This window comes from Triplophysa rosa, linkage group LG15 (assembly GCF_024868665.1).
Source record: "Triplophysa rosa linkage group LG15, Trosa_1v2, whole genome shotgun sequence".
NCBI classification, from domain to species: Eukaryota; Metazoa; Chordata; class Actinopteri; order Cypriniformes; family Nemacheilidae; genus Triplophysa; species Triplophysa rosa.
Window position 1 is genome coordinate 24,783,927 of NC_079904.1, and position 24,091 is coordinate 24,808,017.

At 39.5% G+C, this 24,091-nt stretch overlaps 1 protein-coding gene across 3 annotated transcripts in view; it reads left to right on the plus strand.

Moving 5' to 3' along the window:
- The first annotated feature begins 2,978 nt into the window (after positions 1-2,978).
- The window catches only part of LOC130565581 (1-phosphatidylinositol 4,5-bisphosphate phosphodiesterase beta-1-like), a 52,820-nt gene continuing 31,707 nt past the window's right edge, over positions 2,979-24,091 (plus strand). For all 3 annotated transcript variants that reach the window (XM_057352425.1, XM_057352423.1, XM_057352424.1), the window contains exons 1-2: positions 2,979-3,226; positions 11,707-11,784. In XM_057352425.1, coding sequence (XP_057208408.1) covers positions 3,128-3,226; positions 11,707-11,784 — 177 coding nt within the window. In that variant the 5' untranslated portion in view covers positions 2,979-3,127. The remainder of the gene's footprint in view (positions 3,227-11,706; positions 11,785-24,091) is intronic.

Sequence of the window (24,091 nt, forward strand, 5' to 3'; positions counted from 1 at the left end):
AAGACATGATCTCAACTTCTTTAAGGGAGTAAGACAAAGCAACAGAGAGCAACAATATCATTCAGTGGAAAAACTGAGAACAGTGTTATACTATACACAGTCACAGGACATAAAATCCCACATCCATTGACAATAAAATGCACATAACCATTAAAAGCAAATAACGTTAGAAAGCAAATAACATTAAATTATAATGTTATTTAATTATGCTCTTCCCTGGACAACTTATATTTATAAAACCACGAGTTTAGTTAAATATGCAGACAACAGTATTGCAGGAAGGAAAATGTGCAAAATCCCACAAACTATGAAAAATATATTCTGCATTGCATCACAGTCAATTAACATAACCTCGGTGTTTATTAACTGCCTGTTAGTTATTATTCTCTTAAAGCTTAACATTATTCACAGATACAAAAATAACATCAGTATGTATTGTCCAGTGTTGTGAATAATCATTGTGAGGATTTATTAATATTACATGTGACTAAACTTAGGATGTTATGAGAAGGAAAATCTTCAAAGTACGTAGAAAGAGAGAAGCCTCTAATGGTGAATTTCCACTACAGTAAAAGCAATTAGTAGAGGGCCTTTTATAAAGAATCCAATTAACACAATTTACAGAATAACATGTAAAACACTAAAACAAACTGCCGTAAAATTGTTCTTTCACTCACGGTGAAGTCTTTATCACACCAGTCTGACGACGCGTTAGCAATCCTTTCAAGAATAAACCGAACAAGCAAGCAGGCGTGCAACGATGCAGCGTCTTTTAAATCCGCCTAAAGCCCGCCTTCCGCTTTCGCAACAAATCATCATCAGAGAAGAGCATTCCAGCCAATAAGCTTTCAATGGCTATGTAGTGCGTCATCAAACCTGCTTTTTAGTCAAAAACTTTAAGCTAAAATACCTCAAAACGAATGAAAAGTTTGTGATTAGTGTGTATTATAACTGAATGATAGATTTAGGGTGGTGCTCTGCTTTCATTTACAAACGTTTGTGTTGCTCAACTGTTTGAATTAACTACTATTGAGTTTGTGGGAAGAAGTACTAAAACACATCTGATCAAGACTGATGAACGCTAAACGTTCGAGGCAAAGTCAAAGCAGTTGACATTGCTCCAATGCGTTCCAGTCAATCGCACGTTACGTTCGCATGTTCACCACATGATGTCGCCATGACCCATGATGGAGGACTGATTTAGAATTAGAATCCCACATGGCGATAAATATAAATAGCACTATTCAAACTTTTTCAGTAGACGTCATACTTCGGCATTATCTGTGCAAAATCACGTGTTTTATCGACATTAATGGTTGCTAACGGCAATCGCCTCTAATTCTGCTGCCATCTGGATGACGCTATATCGGTCTCGTGACACGCACCTTCAGACTCCTATAGTTTTTACCCACGTTCAACCATTGAACTAACCTCGATTTAATGGAGGACAACATCCCTCGTGCTTAAACTTTAGGATTTGTGCAATATTATAATACAGAGGATCTCACAACACCAACATTCCCACATAAGATACATACATAATTGTCTTTACATACATAATTGTCTATATTGTATATTGTGTTTTTGCTGTTTTGTACATTGCCTATTTCTATATTATTGTATATTATTATTATTATTATTATTTATCATCTGTGTTCTGTCCTGTTGCTGTCTTTCTGTTGCACTGTGGAGCTTCTGTCACTATAACAAATTCCTCATATGTGGAAACATACTTGGCCAATAAAGCTCATTCTATTCTATTCTATAAGATACAATGCTGCAATAATACTATGTCTCTACTGTACAGTATGTCACTGCTTGCATAATTAAAAAGCACCTTGATTTTCCGATCATATTTTTTCCAGGCACATTTTACCTATATCTAACCACAATCAATGTTAATATATATAATGTATATACAGTATATTATTGATTGATAAATATAAACAAAGAACACTGTAAGCTGTAAACAATGGTCCAGAAGCAGTTTTTATTTATTTATTATTAGTATTTATTAAATCTTAAAGATATTTGTTAAACAATTTAACGGGTTACAATTATTCTGTTAGTTGTATTGTAGTGTTGAAGAACTAAAACAGGAAGCTCTTCTGGATCACGGTTGAACCAGAATTGTTTACATCATCCGAAGAGGTCTATGACTTTAATATAACTTGAAGATCAAGGCATAAAATACACTGCCATGATCACAGTACACAGGAGAGGAAAATACAGTAAAGGGGCAAAAATAATCTATCACTTGTCTGTTTCGGTTTACACACTATGATACAAACACAACACAGTGCGTTATAAATGTCATAAATGATGGCTTTGTGCAGGTTCCAAACAGAAGTGCAAAAAAACTTCACCTACACCCACCTGAGAAGAAGCCTTAAATGCACATATGAAACAGTGATGTGTTCCGTAGTATTTAAATGTGGCATTTTGGCTGTCAGTAATAAAGTACACCACGAAATAGTTTCCACTCATTTTTGATATTTTTTTGGTTTAAGTAGCCTAACTGACGAATGAAATGCTAACGCTTTATTTTATGCTCGGATTGTCTAATAGTAGGGTTAGATAGGGTATGTGTTACATCAAGGTTTCTCATCGTTGATTTTCATTTATTTATTAGTGTTTATTTAGGAAAACACTTAATGTAGCAGAAGAAAAATATCATAACCAATGGCGTTGGTAATGACGTCACGAATAGGCTTACGTCTACAGATTAAACATTTGTCATACGTTTTGAAGACAATAGCTACTAAATCAACATTACATTAGCTAATTACATTAGCTTACATTATGTGAATGTGTTGATAAACACATTTTGATCGAAAGACTCGTGACTGAAATGTCAAAAGTCTGAGCTCTTTTTTAAAGTTCTTATAAATTAATTTCTGCTCTCGAAAGTTTTGTTACAGTAAATGAAGCGCAGGGCGGCGCGCTCGAGCCCGCTAGGATCTCAATCAGGTCCGCTGCTTCTCCGGTTTACGGTGAACCTACAACTGTGGCACGTCTGCTTTCAGGACACGGGAACGAGCACGAAGGCGTCTCTACAGTTCCACAAGTGAATCTATAATCTTTAACATCACTCGCGTCGCGTGTGAAGTTTAGGGAACGCGCACAGATGGCAGGAGCACAGCCCGGAGTTCACGCGCTCAAGCTCAAACCTGCTTCTGTGCCCGAGAGGCTGAAAACGGGCAACAAATTTATGAAATGGGATGATGTAAGTAACATACACGTGCACATCCCTCCTTTCCAATGCCGTTATTTCTCTACATGTAGTTGTCAGATATTTAACTTTGAACAAATGTGTGCTGTGTTTGTTAGTTTATCCTTTTGTGGTCGGGAATTAATCTGTAATTGACTTGTCATTTCACCAGAGCAAAACTGAGCAGTGTGAATGGAGATTTTGCCATATCAATTATTTTTGCATGTTTGTATTTGACCAGCCTATTTTAAGTCTCTGTTAAGGCTGTTTGGATGAATCTATCGTTCTGCATGCATGTTGTCATTCGGTAAAGAGAAGGATCACAAGAGTTTTGGTTATTCAGTGTCTCAGGACTAACAAAGACTTTTCTAAATAGCCTAACAAGAGCTCAGATTTGGAGGTGAGAGATTGATTTCGCGCTCACTGGACCTTCAGCATGCTGGTGTGTGAATTTACCTCATTCTGACACGCAATAGATGTGTAAGAGAAGCACAAGTGATATTACAGTTATAGCTCAGTTGTTTCTGCCTGGCAGCAATAATATCTCAACAATGTCTCAGAATGATTATCTGAATAGACCAAAAATTAAACATCTGTTGCATATCAACCATTGACTTGTTTGTAGCTTTTGATTTCTTGTTAGGGTTTTGATATTTCCTATAACTAAAGTCGCTTTGTATATTTCTGTCTTAACTTCCTACCCATCTTTCAGTGAATTAATACAGTCTTAAACTGACGGAGCCTGAATCCTCAGAGCTGGGCTGATACCAACATTTTCAATATCAGCATTTTCTGTGTCAGTCTGTGTAAGGGTTCTGCCAAAAATGACACAAGATCATCTTTCTAAAGGCTTTACATATGGCCCCTAGATACACTATATGGGCAAAAGTGTTGGGACGCCCCCTTCCAATGAACAGTGTTGACTACTTTAGTCATTTCCATGAGTACATATATTAATATTACAGTATATAATGATATTCTAGGAAATTGATTCTACTTTTATAGCAAAAATTTAGAAGGGCCCTTTTCTGTGTACATGGCAAGGTTCAGTAAGAAATCATTACATTTAGATTTTACATTTATTCATTTGGCAGACACTTTTATCCAAAGCGACTTACAAGTAGAACATTTAACATTTTGTCAACATGCTAAACAGTATTGGTAGGATAACCCATATGTTAGGATACCCATATGAGGATTAGAGCTCAAGTAAGCAAAGGAGAGAATGAACAACATGAAAGATGTTTTTTAAGAGACAAACAACACAGACAGTTATTGGTTAGTCAGACAAAGTGCAGAACAGGAATGTTTTGAGTTGATTCAGGCAGAGTAGAAGTCTGCGAGAAGTAGTGTTGTCACGATACCATTTTTTTGACTTCGATACAATACCTAAGAAAAGTATTTCGATACAAATACTAAATTGATACCATGCAAAAAGAACATACAGGAAGTAATTAAATAAAAAATGATGAAACATAAATAACTTAAAATTCTGTTATTTTATTTTTACTCTTACAACTTACACCGTGTTCCTGCCTTGCTTTTTGAGCATATCTTCCCCCTTATTTAAAAATAACATGTCACCACACTGACCTACATATGAGTGTCAGGTGTCAATCTATGATACATGTACCTGTCTCAGTGTTTGCTGCTGTCTACTAAGGCGAAACGAGAAAATGAACTGTTTCAACTTAAAGTAATCTACATAAATACTAGCTAAGACCTTAAAGCATGGTTAAATTCATTCACTTCAATAAATAAAAATTCATTAAAAACATTACATAATGCATTCTGACATGAACTAACAATAAGTCTCTTTTTACAGCATTTATTAATTTGTTTATGTAACTTAATACAAATATAGTTGTTTATTCATATTAGTTCATTTATAAATGTTAACAAATACAACTGTTAATATTTTAAATTGATTGAAATATTTATTAAATCCGTTGAAATGAACCATTACGATGAATAAATGCTGTAGAAGTATTAGTACCCATTATTAGTTCATGTTAGCTAACTAATGTTTAGAAATGGAACCTAGTTGTAAAGTGTTATCAATAATGTTGGCCTGTCACAAAATAAATCATAAAGCATTATTCAGGCTATTGTTATCATTCACATACGCTACCTGTCAATTTTAAAGTTCTTTAAACGGGTCGGGATGTCTGTTGGTGAAATGCTTTGCCAAGCTGATCATGTTGGCCCTTTTGGTCCGCAGATTTTGCACAGATGGACTTTGTCTGCATTTGCCGCACGCTTTAACTCGGCTATAATGCCCCTTTGCGCATCTGCTTCACTGACATGTCGTGAACAGACGGAAAAGGCACTTATGTTTGCCGCCATGACTTTCATTTCGTTGTCACCCCGAAATCTGCAGCGCAAATACGAGGAAAGAAAGTTGTAGGCGTCCACTGACTGAAGAGAGCATGCGCGCACACATACGGCTGCCGCAAATGGACGCATTTCAGGATGTGTTTTCTCTGAAAAGCGCGCGTCATTAAACTACCGGTACCAAATAAATGAGAAATTGGTATCGTTTTAACAGAAGGTACTGGTGTATCCTGCAACACTAGCGAGAAGCATTTTGCAGCAGAAGTCAACAGAAGTGTAATCGATTAATATTGTCTTATTGAGTTTAGACGCAGTGTCGTTGCTTTGTTTACTACCGCCGTGTCACGTGTCGAAGTCGCGTTTGTTCTGGTTTCGCTTGTTATTGTGAGATTTTGAAGGCGCGTCCTGCTGAATTCAATTGCGTGATTAAAACGGGTATTTAAGTGCGATTAACCACAGCGTGAAGACCGAAGAGCGTAAAGATCATCGGCTCCACCGAGCAAGCACACCGACAAGGCACTTCGACTATTGTGGTTTTTGCACTTCGACTATTGCGTTTTTGCACTTCGACTATTGCACTTTATTTTTTCTCTTCTTGTCATTTGTTTTGTATATTCCCCACTTTTGAACATGGATTTTCACATTTCAACTGTCACTACAACTCGTAAATCTCCTGTATCACGTAGCAGGCAACGCAATGCTAATTATCTGTGCACTCTTTCAGCAGCTACAACTACCTCAATTCAATTCAATTTTATTTATATAGTGCTTTTCACAATGTGCATTGTTCCAAAGCAGCTTTACAGGAGCAAATAAGAAAAACACAGAAAGGTAAAACACAGCACAGTGCATGGTGTTTATAGACCAAGCAAGATCATTATAATAAATAATATCTAATAAATAAATGAATAAATAAATAAATGCAGTCTCCCGGTGAGCAAGCCAACACTGCACTGCTCTGCTGTGGCGAGGAACCCAAACTCCAATGATGAATAATGGAGAAAAAAAAACCTCGGGAGAAACCAGGCTCAGCCGGGAGGGCCAGGTCTCCTCTGACGTGTCATAGCTGCACTCAGTGACCCCGACCAAAGCCACCGAGCAACGTCCACGAAGAACAGGGAGAGCCCACGAGCCACGACCCAGGAAGCCCCACCCGCCGAAACCGTGCAGGTCCAACCCAGTCCCATTACGCGATCAACAACAGACAACAGAGGAACAACCAGGGAAAAGTAGTAATGGCATAATTAACTTTATTCCTCTGTTGTCCGACATCGACCACAAAACAAGACCAACCAGACCAGACCCACACAGTCCCAACAAATGAAACGCCCCGAACCACAACCAACAAGCCCCCCCACTCCCTACAACACCCACCCAGCTACCTCCAATCAAAGTCACTGATTGCAGCCATAACTTCAAACTGCTGTCATGTGATGTAAGTTTAGCATTAAATACCAAGTATTGTAAATTTAGCATTTATGTGACAGGTAGTCCGTCTTTGCTCTCGGTTGGAGATGGAATTGTCTGAGCTGGGCCGGCCAGATGGTCGCCTTTTTCTTGGGTGGTGATGGAATTGCCTTGGATGGAGCTGGGATGGTCAGTCAGTCCGCAGGCTCTCGCAGGAGGATGGCACGGGATTTTCCGATGTAGCAGGCGTAATCTCTAGTTGGGGATGGGCATATGACGTTCATCTGGGCCTGGCGGAATCTCTCCCTACCTCGGGATGGGCATCCCGAGGCGAGGGCAGAATGAGAATAATTAGCGTAGCTGCTGTTCATTAGCTATGTGTTAGTGAATGCTTGGCTGAAAATATGTGTCTTTAATCTAGATTTAAATTGGGAGAGTGTGTCTGACCCTCGAATAGTATCGGGGAGGCTATTCCAGAGTTTAGGTGCTACGTATGAGAAAGCTCTACCCCCTTTGGTGGATTTAGTTATTCTAGGTGTTATCAAAAGTCTGGAGTTTTGAGATCTTAGAGAGCGTGATGGGTTGTAGTGCGGTAGAAGCTCTGTTATGTAGGTAGGGGCTAAACCGTTTAAGGCTTTATAAGTAATTAAAAGAACTTTAAAGTCAATACGATACTTAATGGGTAACCAGTGAAGGGTTGATAACATTGGGGTTATGTGATCGTATTTTCTGTACCTGGTTAGAACTCTGGCAGCTGCATTCTGAACTAACTGTAGTTTGTTTATTGATGCTGCAGGACAACCACTAAGCAGTGCATTACAGTAGTCAAGTCTTGAGGTCACAAATGCATGAATAAGCTTCTCTGCATCAGCCACACATAAAATATTTCGCAATTTGGCAACATTTCTAAGGTGGAAGAAGGCTGTTTTTGTGACATTTGAGATGTGATTTTTAAATGACAGGTTGCTGTCTAATATAACGCCGAGGTCTTTAACTGTATTTGTTGGAGTAACAGTGCAGCCTTCAATTTGCAGGTCATAATCCGAAATATTCTGCTCACGTGTCTTTGGTCCGAAAAGTAATATTTCTGTTTTATTAGAATTTAAAAGAAGGAAATTAGAAGTCATCCAATGCTTTATATCGTCGATGCACTCTGCTACAATCCTCAATTACATTTCCCATTGGTTTATGGAACTGCCAATCTGCTGTAAACAAAGCAGATTTCATCACAGCTATTGCTAAGCATTCTTTCTGGTCTTTCTCTTTTAGCACTTACTGAAACCTGGATCAAGCCAGAGGACAGTGCACTCCGGCTGCCCTCTCCAATAACTACACTTTCTCCCACAGCCCACGCATATCAGGGAGGAGTTGAGGAACCGGTCTACTTATCCCTAACGACTGGAAATTTAAACCGCTGGCACCCTCATGTGACAACATCTCATTCGAGTCACATGCTGTTACTGTAATCCACCCTGTTAAAACTCATGTTGTAGGTATCTATCATCCCCCACGTCAGCTTGGACATTTCTTGGAGGAGTTGGATACGCTTCTGTCGTCCTTCCCCGAGGATGGTACTCATCTGGTGGTACTTGGAGACTTCAATATCCACCTTGAAAAACCGCATGCTTCAACAACCTGACTGCATCGTTTGACCAAGCGAGTTCCCACTTCAGCAACTCATAAGTCTGGTAATTAACTAGATCATATCTACACACGCTACTGCTCCACTCATCACTCCCAGGTCACCCCGCTGCACACGTCGGATCATTTCCTCATCACTCTTGATCTCGACCTAACCCCAGACACTACACATGCCTCCCCACTGGTCACATTCCGACGCAACCTACGTACACTCTCTCCCTCCCGCTTATCCTCTGCGGTCTCCGCCACGCTCCCTCCCGCTGAACAGCTCTCTCTCTTGGATACCAACAACGCCACCGACACTCTTTGCTCCACACTTACCTCCTGCTTAGACAGCTTATGCCCCCTTACATCTAGGCCATCTTGTGCATCCCCTTCTGGCCCCTGGTTATCTGTTGTTCTCCGCGAGCATCGCGCCACCCGCTGACCTCGGTCTCTATCAGTCTCTCCTCTCTTCTTTCTCTGCTAATGTCTCATTTGCGAAAACTCAGTACTACCATGCTAAAATCAACAACTCACCTGACTCTTGTACTCTCTTTAAAACCTCCTCTGCTCTTCTTTGCCCGCCTTCCCCCTCACCTGCATCGGACTTAACAGCTGATGATTTTGTCTTTCTTCGTAAAGAAAACTACCACCATCAGCAGTCAGTTCTCTGCGCCGCCGCCTTTTGATCACGCCCAAACCCTCGACACATGCTCGCTCCCCTCTTTCTCGCTCCTATCTGAAGACGATGTTTCCAAGGTCATGTCTTCGAACTACCCAACGACCTGCCTGCTAGATCCCATCCCCCCTCATCTCCTCCAGGCCATCTCCATCCATTGGTCCCACTATGACCCACATTATCAACTCGTCTCTCACCACTGGTACATTTCCCGCAGTCTTCAAAGAAGCCCGTATTACCCCACTACTGAAGAAACCCACTCTTAATCCTGCACTGTTAGAGAACTACAGACCGGTATCACTCCTCCCCTTCATTGCTAAAACTCTTGGGTGTGTTGTATGTAACCAGCTCTCATCCTTTCTCACCCAGAACAACCTCCTGGACCGCAACCAGTCTGGCTTCAAGAGCGGTCATTCCACGGAGACTGCGCTGCTCTGTCATTGAAGCCCTGAGACTGGCAAGAGCCGCCTCTAACTCATCTGTACTTATCCTACTGGATCTGTCTGCTGCCTTTGACACTGTTAACCACCACATACTCCTGTCGACCCTCAAGGCTATGGGTGTCTCTGGAGTGGTGATACAATGGTTCAGATCTTACCTCACAGGTAGGTCATTTAGAGTATCCTGGAGAGGAGAGGTCTCTGAGTCCCAACATCTCGACACAAGGGTGCCTCATGGCTCAGTGCTTGGTCTGTTGCTATTTTCTATATACATGACATCCCTAGGCTCTGTCATTCGGAAACATGGCTTTTCCTATCACTGCTATGCGGATGATACACAACTCCACCTGTCATTTCAGCCTGACGATCTGACTGTTTCTGCACGCATTTCAGCATGCCTAGCCGACATCTCACTCTGGATGAACGACCATCGCCTGCAGCTGAACCTTGCTAAAACGGAACTGCTTGTAATCCCGGGCGACACAAAGAGTCATCACAACTTCTCCATTCAACTGGGCTCATCAACCATCACATCTTCCAGAACGGCCAGAAACCTGGGAGTTGGTGATCGACGATCAGCTTAACTTCACTGATCATGTTGCCAGCACCACCTGGTCCTGTAGATTCATCCTCTACAGTATTAGGAAAATTAGACCTTTCCTATCCGAGCATGCTATGCAAGTTGTAGTCCAGGCTCTTGTTCTGTCCAGACTGGACTACTGCAATGCGCTACTGGCTGGTCTTCCAGCTTGCACAACCAAGCCTCTACAGATGATCCAGAATGCAGTGGCAAGAGTGGTCTTCAATGAACCGAAGAGAGCGCACGTCACTCATCTCTTCACTAAGCTCTGCACACTGTAATAGGCTTTGTGAGACATGTTTTATTGCACTTATGCTTTTTGTTTTCCTAATGTTGACCCATTTGCTTCCATTGTTTAACCAACTTGTAAGTCGCTTTGGATAAAAGCGTTTGCTAAATGACTAAATGTAAATGTAAATGCATAAAGCCCAGTTCTGAACCCAGCTGAACATCTTTGGTGTGACTGTAAATGCAGACTTTGAGCCAGGAACTCATCACCAAACACCAATGACTTTTACACAGGGAGTGTTTCAGGAACAGAAAAAATGCACTTCCAAAACTCTTCAACAGAGATGCAAACCCAATTCATGTACAGTATTTTGTTTCTGTCTCTGTTGCAACAGCTTTGGAAGCCATTTCTGTTCCAAGATAGTTGTAGCCGTGTGTGTCATGGCTCTGCTTCCTTAGTCATGTTTTTCTTGGTCCTGTAGCAGAGCCATGACAAAGTCTTTGGTTATGTGTGGAGAGAAACATATTATTGTCCGTTTGACAATAATATACGTTCTCTCCAGTGTCTTGTCATTGGCCCCATCCCTCTTGTTTCCTCGTTATCTTTCCCTGAGTGTTTAATGTCACACACCTGCCCCATGTCGTTATCCCTCGTTTGTGTTTCCTATAAATACCCTCTTGTTTCTTTGTCTTGTGCTCGTGCATTGTATGTGGTTGTTCTCGTGTCCTACGTTCCTTGTTCCTGTGCTACTGAGCTACTGAGATTGCTGATGTTCCTCGTTTTCTCCCGTGTCTCTTGTTCCTGTTATCATTTGTTGTAGTAAGTGTTAGTTTAGTTTTATCCTTGTCAAAGTTTTTGTGAGTCTAGTGTTTAGTCTATTTAAGCCCATGTTCTTGTATATTATCCAGTTTGTTTTCTGTTATCCCCCTCGTGGGTGTTTTGCTTTGTCCCTTTTTGTCTTGTAATAAACGTTTCTGTTAACCCCTTCACTGCCGTTGCCTGCATTTGGGTTCTTCCTGCCAACCGTGACACGTGTGTGCAACTCATTGATGTTGCGTGACCATTGGTGTTTTACTTAATATTTCACATGAACGAGCATGCACACACTATGGATTTCTCTAGTTTGTATTCTTGAAATTCTTTCTTTAAAATTTTTCTAGATTATATGAAATGTCAAACACAGATGTCATTTTCTTGTTTCAGGACAGTACTACAGGAACCCCTGTGACACTGCATGTCGACCCTCAGGGTTTTTTCTTGTATTGGACGGATCAGAACAAGGTAATTCGTTTTATTTTTTATTTGTAGAGAAATCTATGAAGTTGTTTCTTTTGAAGCAATTCATTATAGAGTATGGGTAAGGCTTGCAGCGTGATGAAAATGATGAGTATTTGCAAGCAGCACATGAACTTTATTATGCACAAAGTATTATTGCATTTTATCTTTCTTTAATCGAAACCGTAGGTTTGAGTAAGAGCTGATTTGTTTAATTTTATGAAAGCTCATTATTTTCCTTTAAACATACCCAGAAATTTACATACAAGTTACTGTACATAGATACAATTGTTATGGGCAGAAACGCTTCTGTTGTGTCTTCAGTTTTCATTTTTCTATTCATCACAGTTATCAGTAGGGATGGGTACCGAGAACCGGTACTTTTTTGGACCGGTACATAATTGGGTCGATACCAGAGTATCGATAAGCTTCATGACAAACGATACTGTTATCGATACTTGCGTTGTTTCATCTCTGTGTATTCGGGTGTTAAATGGCGAATTAGAGGCTGCTGCTGCTGCCTATCATTTTCCATCCCTGATTGATGTCCGAATGGCCGAAGTTTGCGCGATGTATGTGTGATATCTAGGACCATATGATTTCCGCGATGTATTTGTAATCTGCTGGTTTTGAGTGTTTCAGTGAAAGAGTGGCACGGTTGCGCTTGTGGAGGTTTCAGCGTCTGCGTTTCACAACAATGAAGCTTCCGTCAAACACCCCGTTGTGGCAAACCGTCAAAATAAAAGTCTTTTATTTGAGAACAAGTTATAACATTGTTTTTAATAATTCGGCCATGGCGTATATTTACTTTAGTAAATTGAAGTAAATGTGCTAGTAAAATTATAAAAAAATAGTACATATAATAAAAAAATGACGTGCTTAGAAAATACTATTTAAATTTATGTAGACCTAAAACCAGAAAGGAAAAAAGAAATACGGTCTACCAGCCAAATAACCATAGTGATGTAAAGTAAGTATGTTGAATTACATTATGATGTGCTCCTATCCACATGCTAAGTGCAGTAAGTGGTATGCTAAGGAACACACACACGTTTTATGTGGCATTTTCTGTTTGCTCAGAAGCATTTGTAAACTGCAGTTCTAAAGCTCAGCTGTAATAAAGAAACTTAAAATGTTTAACATCTTTTCACATCATGTGTTTTTTGCATCAAATTATAGAGTGTAGTATCAATAACAGTATTGATAAGTACCGGTATCGATAAGCAGTATCGGTACCGATGTCGATAAAATCTTAACGATACCCATCCCTAGTTATCAGTTGCAAAAAATCAATGCAGTTATTTCACTGTAATCATTTTGTGAATTGAATGGATTTTTCATATTTCATCTCATGAAACATTGCTGATGCTGTGGTAATGGTGAGCTCTCGGATCTTATCGCCTGAGACTCATTTTGCAACAACTATGTGCAGCTGTGAACTCAGCTGTTTTATGGTACATCGCTCACTTGTGGACTTGTTAGTAAACATTTGTTTTAAACCGCGTGGCTTTACACATGACAGCGTTCTTTAAATTCTACACTAACAATTGTCCTGCTGCTTTGAGAGGAGAATTCCTCCCAGCATCTTGTGCTCCTAGGCTGCTAACTTGAAAGAAAAGAACAAACCAAGTCCAAAAAATCTCTAGGAAAGCAGTTCTATTCTGACATGCAGCATTTTACAAACTGGACATCATTGGTCATTTCAGGTCTGCTGAGCAAAGTTGTTTCTCTCTCTGTATCATTCATTCTCTGCTGATCCACTGCATGTGTATTTGAACCCACAGTGTAAATAAACATGACTGTGAATTTCTGCATTACATATTTGGGCTCTATGCATGCATGACTTCCGTGTTTCACAGGAAGAGCCCGCGGCAGTTTCCGGTTGGGGAGACTTAAAGCAGAGAGAAATGAAAAAATGAGAAAATAGTTAAATTTATCAGATGCTGTACATTGTGGCACAAAGCGGCACACCGCAGTGGTATAAAGAAGTGGCAGTATACCGTATTTGAATGTTATAACGAAATGTTAACTTATGAAAATATAATTTCAAATACGGTAGAACAGCACTTCTATATTCCACTGCTGTGTGCCGCAATGTACAGCATCTAATAAATTGAACTATTTTCTCATTTTTTCATTTCTCTCTGCTTTAAGTCTCCCCAACTGGAAACTTCTTCCTGTGAAACGTGGAAGTCACCCATGCATACAGGGGCGCAGATAGGATTTTTTAACTGGGGGGACAAAGCTGTCAGCAAATGATTTCAACTCAGTTAGTTATTTTGCATAATTTGGGCTTTAACTAGTCTCAAGTAGTTAACTTTGCGTAATTTGGGCTAATGGTTTGCGCTAAAAAGCCATTTGAGGATTCTTATCTGAAATCATGGATAAACGACAATGAACAAAGGCCTAGCTATCAACACTAGCAATGCATGATTAAACTGTTATTTGTCTAGTATGCCAATCACCCACCAAAACTTCATGCCTTCTGCAAAATATGTTTTATTTAAACATTTAAACATAAATCAGTAAATTTACCTCAGTCAACTTATACAGTACATTGGGTTAGATCAGGGGTGTCAAACTCGATTTTCATCCCGGGCCACATCAGTATTATGGTTGCTCTCAAAGGGCCGGTTGTAACTGTAAGACTATATAAATGTATCCACTCTTTTATCACACTGCATAATTACATCTGCATTTAATTACTCATTTTGGTAATAACTCCATTAATACCTAGTTTTGACAGTAAAAGACCAGTAAAATAAAGTGTATTCAAGTGTACAACTATTGTACAGTTTATTTAAAAAAAACAAAAGACATGTTTCTGTATGAACACATAGTCGGTCTGCATAGTGTTTCTTGACAAGCTAACATTTTTAAACGCCTTTCTGGTCAGGGCACACTTGCTCACATATCTTCAGCATACACTGCTTTAAAAATGTACCTTCTGAAAAACACTTGGTAACTCGGGCGATTTCTTCAGCCACAATAAAGCTGGCTTTCACGGCTGCATCATTTTTTGCAGAAGCATTTGCAAACAAATTCTGCCAAAAATGTAAGTTCTTTCAAGTCTTGTACCTTTTGTTGCTTTTCTTGGTGGCTAAGGTTAGCATACTTTGCTCCGTGTTTGGTTTCGAAGTGCCGACGTAAATTGTACTGTATTCTTTGAGCACAGCCACCCCTGTTGAAAAAAAACAGTATATGCTGGATTAGGTATGTTTTGATGCTGGTTGGACAATCTTAAACCAGCTATGGACCAGCACATGACCAGCTAAAGACCAACTAAACCAGCACAAACCAGCATCAAAACATATCAAACCAGCATATGCTGGTTTTTTTAACAGGGATGGCCTCCTGGCAAAGACGACACACCGGCTTGTTTCCATTAAGCGCACACATGTATTTGCTTTCCATCCCTCTTGAAATAGCCTCCCCTCTGCATCAATTTGTCTTTGTTTGACATGATGTGTCTAATTAATATGTATATATCATATCACTCACTTATTACACCGCTCGTTGGAATGCTTGATTCTGATTGGCCAGTTGCGACATTTGCAGGTTCGTTATTCCCAGACAACCTCTCAAAAGTAATAACACACGGTAACCCGGATGCAACAAATCATTTTAACAGGTTTTTTTTGACAAATTAAATAAAAATATGTCTTTGACATTATATTTATTATAAATTATTAAACCAAATTGAATGTTCGTGACATTTGAAAGTAAACCGAAACCGAAAGTAAACAGCTTTTCCTGTTAGGTCTGCATTCAGTAAAAATGAGCTAATAAAATATTTCAAATTCACATTTCAAGTTTTTTGCTCATGTGGCAAGTATCCCGTGTAATAAGCGGGATAATGTACAAGCAGCCGGCTGTTATCGCGAAATAAGCCCCTCCAGTGTGAAACAAGAAACAACCTGATCACACTGGAGGGGCTTATTTCTGCGATATATATGGACACTGCCACCTACTGGCTAGATGTCGTCATCGCGCAGGTAATAAAGTTGAGTTGCATTTTCAGGCCGTGGACATAAAATGTATAATAACAATACAATAATTTGTAAGCTCTCGCGGGCCACATAAAATGAGGGGGTGGGCCGGATTTGGCCCGCGGGCCTTGTATTTGACACACGTGGGTTAGATGATAATGTTATGCCAGGACCCTAATTAAGTCTTCATCCAGATAAATCATTATTTCCTGACGATAAATTGTTTGATTTATCCAATCAGTCTTTCTGTGTTAATTCTCTATTTGCTTCTGTCCACTCACCTAATTGCATAGTCATGCTCTCCACGTTTTGCGAAGTGCAAAAGACTAGCTATACAAATAAATAACAAAACCAATCTGCCACATCTGGGAAAAGTCAACAGGCATAGGATACTTACATTGTTTGGTTTTTGAAAAAACGAGGGGATTGTTTTTTGTCTCTTCATTGCCTTTATGTGGAAGATATGCAGTCAATTTTTTCAGTCTAGATAAATCACCAGCGATCAGTCATAGACGATGGCATTTGATCACTATGGTTACCGCTACTGCAGGCACAATTGAGGCAGCTAACAGCTCCCCATAGGACCCTGGGGGCGGGGTCAGGAGTCGTAGCAGCAGCACACAGAGAGCACCGAGAACGTAAACGTCAGTGGCCGACCCGATTCTGAGGCAGTGATGGCAAAATAATTAAGTAGCGGCGGGCCTGTCTGCCACTACTTGGGCTAATGTACACAGTGGAAACCCTAATTAATCCTCACTTTTACCCATGTTTGTCACCTTTCCTAGGGACAGTGAGGGGGACAGATCGGGTCACTGTGAATGTGAGGGGGTCATGCCCTAGTGACATCTGCGCGCCTGCATGCATAGAGCCCATTCTTCTGATTAAAAGTGTTAGCAATTTGAAACCTTGAAACGCGTTGTTTAAATGTTGCAGTGTGTTTTTCAAAGAGAATAGAGTTCCTCTATAAAGGTCACCGGACTTTGAACAGTCAAATAACTCTGTGGGCCCACAAACATGTCATGCTGCTGCTAATTTCTTTGAATGAAAAGTTGTTGAAAAAGTAAAAAAGAGTGTAGAAAAATAAAGAACACAATGGCAGCCAAGACGACCTGTGTTGCATTGAGAAAAGCCAGCATCGATTCTAAAATGACATGAAGAGATATTTTGTTTGTAGAGAAGAGCAGGAATGTGAAGTGGTCGATGTGCTTTGAATGTCAGTGTCTCTCAGTCCTCTTCTTGTTGTACACGGGCGCATTTGACTAAAACATTTGCATGAGGCCACAGACTGCCAGCTCAAGGACAGATCGAGCTGGACTTTCACTTAAGCGTTTCACAACAACTATATGACAGTGGAGAAACGTGTGAACATCTATTTATTTAGATTTATTATCTAGATAGCTCTGGCAGGCACCTCAGTCTCTTTGTCAGCAATATCACTGCAGGCCGAGTTTAAATCTTCATCTAATCTACTGAAATGGAAGTTTGCTTCATGCCAAGTTCAAATGGCTTGCCTCATTTTTATCAAGTAAGAGTGCAAGTGGGAGGGAGGTGAAACTCTGTCATTCTTTACTATGAGAGAGGTTACAGGTACAGCGTAAAATATTTTTCTGACTTTGAACTAGTAAAAATCGGTTTGCACAACTGGTAGAGCATTGTGTTAGCAATGCAAAGGGTTGCGGAAAGACTAATAAATTGGCTTTGGATCAATGCGTCTGCCGAATGCTTCCATTAAAATTCAAGCAAAACTCTGATTTAATGTTTATGTAGAATTTTGGCCAATGAGTCTGGTGAGAAGGTTATGTTATTATCAGCTCACCAGCACATGTCATATCTCTCTCTGTAAAGAGAAAACAGGGAAGAGAGCAGATCTCTTGTGCCCTGTGGCCTTTGATAGCTGAACGTGACCGAAGTTTTATTCTTGACTGCAGCCAAACGTGGCATTGGGTCACACATACAGTATACAATTACACATAACAGAAGAGTCCAGGCTTCATTACGGCATGTATTGCTTCTTCCCAGTGGAACTCTCAGCAGATGTCAGATCAAGGACATTGTACAGAGTTAAAAACAGAAGAGACATTTTCTACATAGACTTTAATGAACTCATTACCATCTCATAGAATGCAGCTTCTCCTGCATCAACTTCTAATCATTTTAACATTTATCTAATATAAAAAAGCTTTAACAACATGAAATCAGTTGTTTTGTGTTTTTGACTTTTTTTCTTAAGAGTGAAGCAAAGCTGTTCTTGTGTTCAGGGTTAGGTCTCTTCTTGGTAATGCTAATTATATAAAATCAAAGAGTGTATAAATGTGTAATGTAAACTTTTGTTGTTTTTTGCTCTTCTGCACATATGGTTTTATTCTGTTCAGAATCATTGTGCTGCTCTTAAATAAAAGCAGGGGGGCATTCTTTTCAGACACATTTTTGTTAAGCTGGGTAAAAGTCTCTTCGCGTCCTCATAGCAGACCAGCTGCTGCTTTGTGGTGTAAACATATTTAAATCATCTGTGAAAGTTAGAGTAACAGGACGTCCTGCTTGTCTTTCAATCTTCCATCATTAGTGCGTTACATTAGCTAACCCTACATCAGGGAGGCAAACTCACTAGCCACTTTCAAATCTCTTCTTAAAACATTTTATTTCAGCACTGCTTTTACTTGACTGGATCTTTTGTTTTGTTTTATACAGTATTTTATTGTGCTGTTTTATTGATGAGTGATGTACTTTTAATGGCGCTATATAAAATAAATGTATTATTATTATTACTGTGTTTTGGAGAAGGTGTAGATTCAAAAGTTAGCTTGATATCACTAGCCTTTCCTCAATTGCCTACACTGCTTTATACCAGAGATAGAAGAACATTAGCATTTCAAGGGCCAGATTTGCTAAACAGGGCAAATGGGAGTGGACATTTCTGCGGGTAATTTATTAACCAGGCACATATTAAAAAACTCCGGTGCAATAGCACAATCCCATAATGACCAATGCAAACTACAAAGAGCAGCACACGTGGTTGGTATTGGTCAGAATCACATTAAATTGTGTTGTGTATATAGACTGGTAACTGTAGGAGTTAACCATTACATCAAAGGTCAACATGCTAGCCCGTCTGAAGTCTGAGAATCACCGCCAAGTTAAAGAAAATTTGGACATGCGCGTAATGATATGCTTTAGACCCTTTTTAGAGATACAAAATTGTTCATACACATACTCCACACCATACAGATCAAACACCATTAAACATCAACTGCAATGCTAGAATATTTTGTTTGCACGAGAACAGTTGATGGGTGTCTGGTCTCATTTGAATAGATTCAAATCAGAGGACAGAACTGTAGAAGAATGATTGAATGTGGATTTACATGTTACACAAAATGGACTGTTTGCTGGTACAATGAGATCTCAAAACAGCAACCTGTCAGGAGGTGCTACTGTAAGTATCTGACAAAGGTCATGGGTTAAATACCTGGGGAATGTTGTGTCATTTGAATGCATTGTAAGCATCTTTGGATAAAAGTGTCTGACAAATTGATGTGTAATAGAACATAAATAACTTGAATAATTTAATTAATTGATTAATTAAACGACTTGACATAACAGATGCAGTTTCCTGCGATGCCTTTTGCAATCATGTAATCATTAGATGTGATGGATGAGAAGGATGTTCTGAGTTGAAATTGGTGAGGAAGATGTTGTGAGTTGTAATGAAGAGTTTGTGCTTGTCCCCTCCCCTCCCTTTTCTTTGGATCCTCCTGGTTTTTTTTCCGCTCCATTTTTGCTTGTTTAAGTATGTCAGAGATGTAGGTCACACATCTTTATTTCTCATGTGCAGTCAATTCAGTTTGATAAGAGAGTATCAAATTTAAAGAGCGAGCAGGTGCTTTGGGGCTTGGGGCCCGTCATACTTAAAATACTGGCTCCCCTGCGTCATTGTTCCTCGAGAGAGAAAAAGAGAAAGAAACGCAAGAAACCGAGCCGAACAAGTATTAACAGACAGAAAAAAGAGAATGTCACAAACATACAGACACATCTAAAAGGTTTTTGTAGTAATAATGTATTCTAACCATATTGCTCAGTTTTTGCATTTCTGTCCTGTTGTACAAATCTAGAGCAGCTCATCTTCTAAAATATCAGTCAGTAAAATCACATAAATCTGCATGCATGAGACAACAATGAGCAGCACATTACAGCATTTATTCATCTTTGTTAACGGCAGTTGTTCGTGTTAGTTTACTGGGCATTCATTAATGTTACAACTTTAGATTTTAAAAATGAAAACTAACATGTACCAAGATTGTTCAGTGCTAGTTCATGTTAATTAATGCAATAACTTATTGTTAGCAAATATAACCTTATTGTAAAGTGTTACCGATAAATGTTGTCATTCCAAACCATTTTGCTTTCCATTTCACTTATAGCATTGTTTTTACACATCTCTCCATGTTTTAGATTGTTTTGTGTCTACGTGAGAGACTAAAATGATAAGAATTTAGGGATCTTCAAAGGTTCAAAAGTTAAAGTAATATTTCCCAGCATGCTGTGATGATGGTTTTTATTGCAGTTTTTTTTAAACCAAGGTAAACCACAGGCATGCAGCACACTGTGTGAAGAGTTTGACATACTTTAACCCTGTTTATCAGACAGAGAATGGTTTACCTTTACAGGACATTGACTTACACATGTATAATATGATGGGGATGGGTGTTGTTGTTTTTAGACTTGTTGGTCATTTGTTTGAGGTAAGACTCACCTGTAGACATTAACAGAGTTTATGTCATGATCGGTGAGGGAACAAGGACAGAGGACCCAGGTGCAGACAGCGGGTAAGGGGTTAACAAGACTTTAATGATAAAATAAAACAAAGACAAAACAAAAACCCACGAGGGGGTAAAACATGAGCAAGGATATAACAGGACACAGGAACAAGGACTAACTACACCTAACAAGACTAAAGATAACATTTACCATTCAATACAAATGACTAGACTAGACTAGACTAACAGAGACAGGAACTCACCCACATGAAACGAATGACAATGAACCAGCACAGGACAGAAAAAACAAGGGCATTATAAGGGATCAAAATCAAGAGGGGACAGGTGTGGGACATGAAATCATAATGAGCACTAACGAGGACACAAGAGGGCAGGAACAATGACGAGACCAGAGAGTAAGGAAGGCCATCTGTGCCAAAATGCCCCTCTCCACATGAACCAAGAGGTTCTGTCATGATTCTGCCACTAGATCAAGAAAAGCAAGACAAGATGGGGCAGAACCATGACAGTTTAATCTGACCTGGTCTTTCCCCTCCAAGAAATATTTAAAGCAAGATTCAGATTAAAGGTCTTGTTTTATCTCACTGAGCAGAGCAGCCACACTGTAAAAAATGTCCCCATAAATTTACAGTAAAGTACTGGCAGCAGTGGTTCCAGCCATTTACTGTAATTTTACAGGTTTGCAGCTGTTTTTCATTTTACAGTTGTGCTGTAATTCCACAGTAAAGTACTGGCAGCAATTTACCGTAATTGTTCAGTTTTCTGTATTACGGCTGTACTGTAATTTCACAGTAATGGCTATGTTATTTTATATTTATTCTACTGCCCAGATAGCAAATAAATACCTTATTTCTCCCAGAAATGGGCCATAGTGCCACCACAACTATCTAACTCACCCACAACTGGCCCAATGTATAATAATATATTGAATAATTGGAAAAAACACAGAAACCAAGCAAATGCAAGTATTGTGTTTAATTGATGCTGACAATAAAATATACTCAAATGCAGCAAAAATAAATATAATGTCAAAAGAGGTGCCAAAAAACAATCACACTAACATTTACACAACAGAAAAAAGCAACAAAAACAAAGTCACACAATACAACAGAAACATGTCATGACTCTGCTTCATCATGTCATGTCTATTCTTGGTCTTGTAGCAGGGTCGGTAGGTTTTATGGGGAGAGAGAGATTGTTGACCTTTCGGCCTTCCATACTCTCTCTCTCCGGTCCGGGTCTCTGTTCCCGCCATCTCGTTTCCTCGTTAACTTTCCCTGAGTGTTTTATTACCCACACCTGCCCCTTACTAATTATCCTTTGTCTGTCTCCCTATATAATGCCCTCATGTTTCTTTGTCTTGTGCTCTTGGATTACGTTTGTTTTGCGTGCTGTGGTCTCCGTGTTTGATATACCCTGTACTCACCTGGTTTCCCATGGCATGTTCCTGTTTGGATTGTCCTGTCTAGTCTAGTAAGTGTTAGTTTAGTTTGTCAAGTTATGTAGTTTATTGGTTAGCTAGTTACATCCCTGTTTACTTGTATTGTTTTCTCGTTCTGGTTTACACCCCCTCGTGGGTTTCTTGTTTTGTGTTTTTGTTATATTAAAGTCTCTCTGTTAACCCCTTCACCTCTGCCTGCCTGCATCTGGGTTCTTCTGTCACGATTGTCGTGGTTTGTGACACACACACAGTGGATGTTAGTGTGCAGCTTTACACACAGCTGGATCTTTTTAAACGCACACTTCAAAGCAGAACCTTTATACTGAGACTGACCTTTGACTCAATGCCTCACACTGCAAATACAGACCGCTCGATTGGCAGAGATCGAGACCTTTGCTTTAAACACACACGCTTATGCCCTCATGTCTAAATTGAACATGGAAGTTTTAAAAGCTAAAGGCAAACAGTTTGTTTAGTTCATGAAAAAATAGTGTTGTTGTTGTTGTTTGTTTGTTTGTTTCAGTTGTTTTTAATGAAATGTATCTTCAGCTTTTTACCATTCAAAGGCTGTTTTACTTGTTAGCGTAAGGTGACATGAGGATGAGATTTGTGTTCTGTAGAAGATCATTCACACATCTTTTATAGAACAGAGATGTTTATTTAAACGCTTGTCTCACACTGGAAAAGCACACAGAGACTCAAATACAAGTCTGAACTCAGTGCACTTCTTTAAAGACACATTTAGTTCGCTGTCTTACACCAGAACCAGTATTTTTACTGTAGATAAAATACTGTGGAAAAACGTGTAAATCCTTCCAATATAAAGAAATTAAGGCATAAGAGTTCTGAAACGGCCACTGATATCATTTGGAGTTAGAGTCTGCGCAGTGATGATCATAAGATGAAGGTCCTGCGGCTGCCCATGTTCCCTGTAGACTCAATCACAGACACAAATCAGAAACCATCTTTGGCAAAGAAATAACCCTCTCTCTCTCTCAAGATTCAAGATTTAAAGAAGCTTTATTGACATGATAAAACACATTTTTACATTGCCAAAGCACAGGAAAACTAAATATAAACATTCTGCACAAATACAGATTTAGATTAAGATCAAAATAAAATAAAAGTATCTATATATACATCTCAATATAAAGAGAAAAAGAGCAAAGTATTGGTGACAGTTCTCAGTGAGGGTGACAGGATCCTGTCATAGTGTCAGTTTGTGTGTGTTGTGTTGTGCTGGTTGTTCTTTGGTCGTGACAGGACTTGACATATCTTGCAGCAGGTTTGAGCTTCTTGAGTTTTCTCCCAGTATGTCTGAAATATTTGGTTGAAACTGGTTAAAGTCTTTGTGGAAGTTTGTAAACTGGGGGAAGAATGTTTCTGTGATGTGTGTATAGTTTGGACATGAGATGAAAAACACTTGATTGTGTGTGCAGTGTGGACACAGTCGCTCTTCTCTTGGTGTCCATGTCTGTGTGTGTCTGCCCGTGATCACTGAGTCTGTACATGCTCAACACTTTTCTTACTTTAGGGTCTGATACGCTTGTGAGGTATTCTGCCCCTTTATATTCTCTGTTTAACCACAGATAGCATTCCAGTTGACTTTTTCTATCCAGTGTTTGAGATATTTCTCTTTTTGTGTTTTTATCATTTGGTTTAGTCTGGCTGGGATTTGGGGTTGGCTTGGGCATGTTTTGGGTTGTAGAGTCAGTTCTGAGATCAGTTGGATGAAGGGTTCAGCTCTTGATGGCTTAAGGCTTTGTGATGGAGTGTCTCTGTAGCACTGTTCTTAATGTGAGTGTAGAATTGTATTGCTCTTTTTTTGTATTTGAATTATTAGAGGATATAGTCCTAATTCTGCTCTGCAGGCGTTGTTTGGAGTTTTTCGCTGTACCCGTAGAATGTTTTGAGACATTTCTGTTTGCAGAGTCTCTATTGGGTGTTGGGTTAGGGTAACCCATCTGGTGAACTCTTGGTTGGTGAGAGGACCCCAAACCTCACATCCATACAGCGCCTTTGCTTCTAGAGTTGATTGAATTATTTTCAGACAGATTACAGTTGGGATGTCAATTTTGATTATCTCTCTCTCTCTCTCTCTCTCTCTC